Here is a 9816-nt window from a genome sequence, read left to right as displayed (position 1 = left end):
TCTGCCACTGAGGGACGGTGTTTGACTGGACCTGGACTCGGACTCGGCTTACTGGTGACACCCTCCCTCCAGCACGAGTACTCAATGCTGGGAGGACTAGTGTTCTGGAGCTATCACAACTCAGGAGTAATGATGATGTCGATACCTACTGATGTCAGGCCACTCACACATTCGGAACACAATAGTCAAATAATATTGATATCTCCCCGGTCTCACTTTCAGGTAAAACAGTACATTTATACGATAGAAGAAGAAGTAGGCTATGCTTTCTACGTACTGTATAATTATACAGTTGCATCATACTAATTGCACACTGTACAACGTGTTTAATGTCTCCTATCTTTGCTGCAGGTACTCTACAAGCTGAGAATGGAATAATTCTAGTTACAGCCAGTGATAACAGTGCAGTGTTGAGGTGCTCTCTCTTGGCTACCTTCCTTCGATGGCTGTTCCTTTGATAATTCGGCTAGCCAATTAATTATCCAATGACTCATCACGTCTGAGCAAGGAGGTTTATTCAGAATGGAGGGGCACAACTTATACCAAGTTTGTCAGCACACTGACTGTAAATCTTACAAGAGATCCACTTACGACTAGCCCACGAATTTATACACTTGTATCTCGAGCCAAAATTATTCAACGTACTCTTCCAAACAATTGTAATTGTACCGGGGTCAGAGTTGAATACGATGGTAGCCTACTTCGAGGGATCCAATGGTATAATAGCCGAGCAAGGAAACTGACGATTTTGTTGACAAACTTTAAACCTCCATAATTCGAGCAAAAGGCTATTAGGTTTCGCTGTATTGACATAGTTTTCACGTATTAATTTCCTCCTCTTCTCACTTGCAGCCACTGATATTGTCGATCCATTCCTCCCACATGTTCCAACACTCCTCCCACTCCTGAGACTGCATGGAGAAAGCCTCGGGCTGATTATCGGAACCATTCTTGGAGTGATTAGATCCCACTTGTGTGTGTTTATCAGGGAATTATGAGCCATAATCTCATAGTTTCCCAGGGAATTATAAGCTTGAGGGTATAAAGTACAAGTATAATTTTTTTAAATGTACAGAAATGATAATAAAGCTGTAGCTGCATGATAATTAGCTATGGCTGTTCAGTTTTTTCACTACCAGTTTCTATAGCGTTTGCTGGGTTGATAGTATAGGGTTCCACAGTATCTTTTCTTGTCCCTACGAGGAACACTAAGAGCCAATGATTTTAACTGTTCTGGATCCATTGTCACAAACATGAAAGCATGTCTTCAACTTGTAGCATTTGTCAACTTCGTCCTCCTGACTTCTGTTTCCATCCTGCAGCCATGTTTCAAAATTGTTTATACTTCAGTAGACTCCTGTGTCTTTGGGAACGATAGTGCACTGTAGCATTGCTACAAGCTGTTCCTTACTAGGAGGAGGCGACCTAGCGTTCAATTGGAGACGGATCAGCCTGGGATCGAGGCTAATGCAACATGACTATAAGAGTTGGACTAATTTGCTGTGACCTCCGTCTCAGTGTGAATAGCAAATTATGAAGAAAAACATTTATTATTAGTTTAAAATAGATCTAGATTGAAGTAGTGGGTTGTAAGAAGTAATTACACTTCTAACACTTCATAAGTTGAATAGAAAGTTTGTAAACAGATGACGCTATGAAAGATTTTAAAGAGACTGCAACAGCTTTCACTGTGAGTCAAACAACCATAACTCTAGAAAAAAGCTTTAGTTTGCTAAAGAGATTGTGTTGCGGCAAATGGCCTATGGCTCACTTAATATTGTCTCACTTGTTGGCTCAGTATCAGGCTCAGTATTGTCCTGCTCTTGTGGGCATGCACACATGGAGATCGGCTGTCTCTTGCGGCTACGCCTCGAGGCATAAATATGGACATTGAAAACAAAAGTGGCCAGATGACTTTCACCTTGCACAAACAGCTGTGCCTGAATAACAAAACATAACTATAATTATAATGTCTGAGCAAAAAAGACAACATTTGCACTAATAGTAATTTTCAGTCCCCTTATCAGATAATTCGGTTTCTCGAAGTCATATAAAATTGCACTAGTGCATGCTCAGTGCATTGTCGGTCAAACATTCTTCTCTGTTTCTCCTGAGGAGCTCTTCCTCAGCACAGTCCATCACTGCCTGATCTCTCTCAATGAACAACTTGTTGTGGAAGAAAGTCTGATGATATTTCTTAGGGTTGAACATATAGTCTAGTTGCCGAAGATCGCCATTTGCTATGGTACAAATCTTGTGCACATTCCAACCAGTGCATAGCTTCTTCTTTGCTCCGGAAGAAAGCCACAAATAGGAGGAAGTTATGGGTATAAGATGTACATATCTTTCATTTCTTCCACCAGGTACACCTGCATGCATGTATAATTATGTATATGTTATATGCATACACCATGCAGTATCTACTCACATATATATAGATGCAGGCTCTCACTAGCTAACAATGTGTTGCTATAAAAGCTCTGTATATGACATATATATACCTGTTCGATTGAAGAGGGTAGCAACAACATGCTCATCAGCTATTATAGTATCCTCCATAAATCTCCGAAACTTAACAGCCTCTTCATTGTGCAATAAATAGTCAACAAACGTCTCTGATAACCCGTAGTATGCCATGCTTTTGGCCATTGTGAGATTAAACGGTACTGGATCCAATTTTTCCTTCAATTGCATCACAGAGTCTCCGGAAAGTGAATATTTATATGTCCAATATTCGAATTCAGTTTTTAAATGTCTTGTTAGAACTACTGCTGAAGTACCGTTCAACTATACATGATAACAACATCACTATACATGCATGCATGCACTGCATTATATCACTCTTCTGGTTTCTTTATAATCATGTCACCAGCCGAGGGTTTGTTGCACAGTAAATTCTGTTGGCACAACTGTATATAGCCTGCAGAGCTTACACAGTAAAAACAGATTCGTTATAATAACATAAAACATCTCAAATAAAATGCATCATTTGAAATTTAATGTAGAAATGACAGAAATTTATATCATTTCTACATTAAATTTCAAATGATGCATTTTATTTGAGATGTTTTATGTTATTATAACGAATCTGTTTTTACTGTGTAGGCTTATTTAGTTATCTTACACTATAATTTGCTGGAAATAATAGCCTCAAATCAAAGCAAGCATACAACCTGGATTCGAAGCTATATTATAATTATATAGAATACCTCGAGGTTCATGCTTTTAGTAATTACCCTCACGCTTTTAGTAAATACCCTCATGCATTTATAGCTAGTGCTCTTGACATGTACTAAAATATTTGACACAAATGGCACCCATACTAGGTAGCCTCGCGAGCAAGTGTTGGGGGGGGGAGAGAATATTCCCTCTAAGGAAAACGTCGCACTAGCAAGACTACATAATACTTAGGTATACCAAGAGTTCATTAGGAACTCTTGTAGGTACCTTTATATAAAATTTGAACTCACTATCAATAATTCTATGCAGGCAATGCATCCAAGACTGGTAAGGACAACTCCAACAAACAGCTTTCTTCTTGTAACTATCATTATAATTATATATGCTAGATCTATAGCAGCTAGTTATAATCTTTTTCACCTCACTTGAAATAAAACATAAAGTAGAAGCTACTCTAATTTCTTCAAATGTCATTGCGTAGAGACTATAATTGTATTCAGAGCAACCTAAATATATTATGGTGAAACTATATACAATAGGTTGTATACACTAGTATATAGAGTACAAGGGGAGACATCTAAATGTTTCTGACCCCCCTGTCTTGCAGTAATCTTGAGGGAGCTAAATAGCCTGTTCACTAACTTTTATGGTCAATAGGCTTTGCATGTAAGCAAAAAAAAGCAGCTAATGCTAGCATTTTAGTGTTCAAAGTGGTTTGGGTATTATGAGACAGGGGGGGTATTATGAGACACCATTGCAATTAATTAATTTTAACGCTAATTGGCTGTTCTAACATAATTATCTGGAACTTTCTGATATTAAAATATAGGGATTATTTTTTGCCTATAAAAACAAGTAATTTAGTGATACATCTTGAGAACTCAATGTAAAAAACTTGCCTCACTCAGCAATGTTTGGCTCACGTGATGTTGTGTGGCTTTAATGTACAAGAATATCACGTGACGGTAACTTCCGCTTTAGACGTCGAGTTGCAAGAACTCTGCAAAAGTCTGTACCACCGCACAATCCTGAGAGCTAGCTACAACCAAGTCTATCACTAAATAGCAGGGGCGTATACGTAACTATAAACTAGACTACTAGCCATGCAGCACAGAAACTCAGTTATGGTGAGTATGGGGGGGGGGGGCTATGGGCTATAGATCTAGAATTGAGAATATAGTTATTATTGTACTGCTAACTTATTAAACTGTGAATGTATATTGACTGAATAGCTCTGTTCCATGTTGTATTGTATATAATTATTGTATACTGAGCAATAAGTATTAACCATTGTGTGTGTATCGTATTGAGTCTACTCCAAGTATGTTGAGAGTTGTAGGAATCAAGAGCGTGTCCTAATGTTTAGTGTGTGCATGCAGTGTACGTATACAATCTAGTTATCACAATATGAATAAAGACGATATCAAGCTAGTCAGTCATTCCGCCAGGGTGCAGCTCACGTGAAATTTATTTGCACAATGACATTATTTGTTATGAAGAATCTGGGCAGAGACAGCGAACAATAGTAGCTAAAGTTATACTCCTTTTTCTCACTAATTCTAACTTTTTTACTTCGCTGTCTGTTGTTGAAATGTTCTGTCTATCATAAAAGAACATGGATTTGAAGTATAAATGGTAAATTCGTGTTGGCTAAGTGGCTGTGATCCCAAACAAGGTTAAACAAGAGGGTATTTTCTTACTTTGACCCAACACTGAGCGATAACCATGATCTGGAAGTATATATGCGAATAGGTGAATGTTGTCAGAAAAAAAGTTTACAAATAGGAATGTGTATTAGCTTAGTGGTTTAATATACCACTTTCTACATATATAGCTATTAAAATAAAATCTTAGTCCTCTGTGTCTGAGTAGCTTGATAAATGGAGTAGCTTGATAACTGTTCAACTTCTTCATTGAGACTAGGCCCAAATACCCAATCCATTAGTTCGTCCACCTTTTCGCCTTCCATTATAACTGTCGTCTCTGAAGAGTGCATACGAATGCACTCTTCAAGACTTACTTCCAACATTACGTCATCTGTGACTGCACTTGCTGTGTTTGATTGCTGCATGTTTTTTATTTCGTTAAAATTGAAGGGAGCCATCTGTTTTTATTCTAAATTTTTCAGATTTCTAAACGTTATAAGATCCTCAATTGTAGTAGTGTTAACACTATTTGGGCTATATGGAGTGGCTCTAGGACAATAGGTTTTCTTTGTTCCCATAGCAGCCTACTTATAAAACAAAGTTAGTGTTAGGCCTAAGGATGCCTAACTTTGCAACTGTATATATGACCTAAGTGTCAACTAATGGCCTAAAAGACACATGGCAATGGTTAGCTCCTTTGCTTGTGAAAGTGAAACACAAACACTCAAGTCTATCTCTAGCTCTGTTGTATGCAAGCAGTGAACTGTAGAGAGTGAGGGTCACCTCGTTTCTTAATAGTGTCAGAAATTACAGTTTTAATCACAGCGTTGTTCACTATACTCTATTCAATTCTTTATCCTCATTGGAGTTGATTAACGTCACAATGTTTTTGTCTGTGCTCGTTACTTTTTGTTAGTCTAAGATTGACAAATGAAATTTGTAGCAACTCATGCAAACCTTGTCTGTATCCTTACTATTACCGTCAAATCCAGTTTTGTCACGGAGGTGTTCAATTTCAAAGGGGTTAGGGCAAGATCTAACATTTATACGTTTAATGGACACATTACATGATACACAATTTGTTTGCGTTGGTGAAGAGTAGTGATAGCATGAAGTAATGGTGCTTGCAGAGTGGTATAGGATTGTTAATACTATTGTCAGCGGCATTGAGTCCAGTTGTGCGGCTAGTGCTGATCGAAATATTTCCATTGATATGGGTTTGCTTGATGCAAATACTTTAGCTTTGCATTCATGTATTACACATTCTTCTCTTTACCTTTCACTTTCTCCCATCTAGGTGTGAAATCGGGGTCAGATCCAACTCGTCCAATGTCTCGTCTACATGCCTGGCAAATGGGTGCATCTGGAGCTATCAGTAGAGATGTGGTGATTACAAGTGTAGAAAAAAAGAGCATGAATATATAATGAGCAAAACCAACACAATTAAGACAGGAAGTTCATCTTCCTTTGCAAATAAAATACTGATAGGCATCCGGTCACGCTGGCGGAATGACTGTAGTGTCACAGTATATACACTGTTGAATACTCATCTCATTGCTTTTACTATTAGCACCTTGTCCTATGTTGACCCCCAATTTTATCATAGCATTCCAATAAAGCCCTGTCAGTTCTGATAATTATAACCTTTGCCAGATTCATTATGCGTATAAAATGCTTGTCCCTTAAACCTGACTCACGACTATACAGATGGACTGGCTATGGAGATGCTCTCACTTCCTGACTCTCTCTCTACTGCTCATCCTCCAACTTACAACTCCGGGCAATTCTATGTGTAGTCCAACTGGTGAGCGTACGTACGCTTATGTGTGTATTGCACTGTGACACTATGCATTTTCTTTCTACAGACAGGAGATGGTCACAGTACTTGGTTAGCCCACTCCCCAGTGACTTTGGGGGACAGAGCACACAGGGTCAGTGTCAATCGTCTACTGGCGCTTGTTTTGGACCATTTTTTGGACTAGGAAGTGATAGACTAGGTGATGAAGTCTTGGGCCCACAAACTCTTGATGATAGTAACTTTGTTGGCCATGCTTGGGATCGGAATATCAGTATCACATTCACTCTTGTTCCTACGGACACTGCATACGTGGAGGGACTCAATCTCTACTTCTACAACATTCCCTCACGAAGAATTGGACTATCTTACAATATCAGAATAACCTCACCATCTAGATCTGGTGACCATCCATATCAACTAGAGGGTAATGATAACTTGACCCTGGACGATAATGGACGACGAAGTGTCACCCTTATCCCAGAATCACTCTCTTTGACTCCTACCAGTAATACCTTCACAATTATATTCGAATTCTCAGACACTGAACAGATCGACTGGCTTCTCTTGACTGAGGTGGAGATCTGCACATCAGAGTCAGGTACAGGCAATATACAATAACTGTTAACACTGTACCTTACACATCTTTCCACCCCTCCAGTTGTACTCCTCCCCAACCCTCCTCCCATCACCTTCACCACGGACACTGTGGGGACCATCTCCCCACCCACCATCAACTCCTCATTCAGCCTGACCTGCTCTGTCACTGAGGGACGGTTTGACTGGACCTGGACTCGGCTTACTGGTGACACCCTAGGCCTCCCTCCAGCACGAGTGCTCAATGCTGGGAGGACTAGTGTTCTGGAGCTATCACAACTCAGCAGTAATGATGCCGATACCTACAGATGTCTGGCCACTCACACATTCGGAACATTTGGAATACCGGTGTCAAATAGTGTTGATATCACCCTCTCACTGCCAGGTAATTATGATAGAGGGCTATATCACTAAGCCTATTAAAAGTACAGCATAGAGCAACAGCTATACTGATTGTTTATGTGATGTACAATGTGTTTAATGTCTCCTATCTTTGCTGCAGGTACTCTACAAGCTGAGAATGGAATGATTCAAGTTACAGCCAGTGATGATAGTGCAGTGTTGAGGTGCTTTCTCTCTGGCTACTTTCCTTTAATGGCTATTCCTTCGATCACTTGGCGACTATCTAACAATGACTTATCCAATGACTCTGTGTTCGAGCAAGGAGATATGTTTATTCAGAATGGAGGGACACAATCTATACCAAGTGTGACCAGCACACTGACTGTGAATCTGACAAGAGATCCACTTACGACTAGCACACGAGTTTACAATTGTATATCGAGCAGCCAGATGATCAACCCCCTCGTCCAAACAATTGTCTTGAGTGAGTGCAGTATACTGTAGTTGTATACTGGGGTCAGAGCATTTGTCTGATGGTACCTACTTCAATGTAATAGCCCATGGGAAGTTGATATTTTTGGTGGCTAGATTTCGGCCTCCATTAGCAGTTACATGTACCGTATAGCATGTATAATTCGAAGGTATATAAAGAAAATGCTTTTGGAACAGTTTTTGCGGATTCAATTTTTGCGAAATAGCCGCATGCATGCATGCATGTGTAACAAGCTAGATCTACAGTAGTTCAACTGCTTGTCAACAATAATACTCCAAATCACGAGGCAAAAGCTGCTCACGCGAGCACAACACCAGGTTAAAGTACAACATAGGTAAATACCAAATCACATGTAGATGTATACGTAGTTATAATAGGCTGACAGCCAAACATATAGTTCTAATGTTCAGTTCCTCACACACATGTGATATTAAATTCGTGGGTATAAAATGTTCGTGGTATATGCTTAATCAGCGAAAACCACAAACATTAATTTGTACCCTCGAATATACCCGCTATACGGTGTATTCTCTGCACATCTTTATTTAGATGTAACTACACATAGTTTTCACTTTCATATTCTCTCCCCACACATGCAGCCACTGATGTTGTTGTCAGTCCCATCGATCCTGGTGTCACTACTACCCCATCTCCCAACACTCCTCCCACTCCTGATGCTGTAGAACCCCTCGGGTTGATTATCGGAGCCATTCTTGGAGTGATTATAGTTCTTATGATTATATTTGTTATCACGCTGATCATCGTCATAATTGTCATCAAAAGAACAAAGAAAACTTTGATAGTTACAGAACACAAAGGCAACTCTGAAATAACTGTCAATAGCAATGAAGCTTATGGATTCAAACCAAGCACATTCAGTATGACACAGAACACCCTCTATGGCCCAGGCACTACTGAAAAAGGTGTGTATGAAGAGCCTGATCAAGTGCAACATGACTATGAAGAGTTGGACTCATTTGCTGTTACCTCTGTCTCAGTATGAATAGCAAATTATGACGATTGAAGAACATTATTGTTTGACTGTATATATAGGTAGACACAGCTTGTGTGCTTTAAAATGTTGTGCGCATTTTCTCAGATCATAATTACTACATGATTAAAGTAGTGGGTGGACCTCAACCTATATAAACTCTTTGTTGGCTTTTCACTCAGATGCTCCTACACAGTACAGGTTCTGACAGGCATGTTGTTGAGGTCAGTACCGAAAACCATGCAGTTGCAGACATCTGGCTATCAGTAACCTGGCATCCTGCCTCTCCTCTTCCACTATTTTCCTCTTCCAGCGACCGTGGTGAGAAGGTGCTCAGTATCACATCTTCCTCTTTGCTGATACTAATGGTGTTTTGACACTTTGTAAGAAGAAAGTGTGTATGAAGAGCCTCAAAGTTAGTAACAAAACAGGCCAAATTCCTACGATTCGGTTGGGCCATGGCTTTTCTCAGAGAATAGAACTTTCTCTATCTCTAGGTTATCACTGATTTAAACACACCATTAGATAGACATTACAAAGGGCTACAAAATGCATTTTTAATTGTGCTGGTACACTATCAAATCTCAAGTTTATATGACGAAACACTATCGAAACTCATTTGCTGAGCCTGTGACCTCTGTCTCAGTGTGAAGAGCAAATTATGACGACTAAGAACATTTATTATTTGATAGACATAGCTTAAAGACTTATCTAGATTAGATTACAGTTGGGCTCGTAAATTGAATAGAAAGTTTGTGCAAACAGATGATGG

At 39.4% G+C, this 9816-nt stretch overlaps 1 protein-coding gene across 1 annotated transcript; it reads left to right on the top strand.

The window, feature by feature from the left end:
• Positions 1–6123: 6123 nt before the first annotated feature.
• Positions 6124–9148, top strand: LOC135343282 (uncharacterized). The gene is made up of 6 exons (XM_064540280.1): positions 6124–6212; positions 6534–6630; positions 6692–7222; positions 7283–7603; positions 7721–8044; positions 8653–9148. Exons 1-6 carry the CDS (start codon positions 6156–6158, stop codon positions 9054–9056), a joined length of 1734 nt encoding a protein of 577 aa, XP_064396350.1. The 5' UTR covers positions 6124–6155; the 3' UTR covers positions 9057–9148.
• The last annotated feature ends 668 nt before the right edge of the window (positions 9149–9816 follow it).

Source organism: Halichondria panicea, chromosome 10, assembly GCF_963675165.1.
Source record: "Halichondria panicea chromosome 10, odHalPani1.1, whole genome shotgun sequence".
NCBI classification, from domain to species: Eukaryota; Metazoa; Porifera; class Demospongiae; order Suberitida; family Halichondriidae; genus Halichondria; species Halichondria panicea.
This window is presented reverse-complemented; position numbering and strand designations above follow the sequence as displayed.

What these genes read in the sequence shown, in the direction of transcription:
- LOC135343282 (XM_064540280.1), top strand. Translation starts at nt 6,156, where the DNA reads ATGTCTCGTCTACATGCCTGGCAAATGGGTGCATCTGGAGCTATCAGT. An exon ending in GAGCTATCAGTAGAGATGTG is followed by an intron (nt 6,213 to 6,533) that starts GTGATTACAAGT and finishes ACGACTATACAG; the next exon opens with ATGGACTGGCTATGGAGATG. An exon ending in TTCTATGTGTAGTCCAACTG is followed by an intron (nt 6,631 to 6,691) that starts GTGAGCGTACGT and finishes TTCTTTCTACAG; the next exon opens with ACAGGAGATGGTCACAGTAC.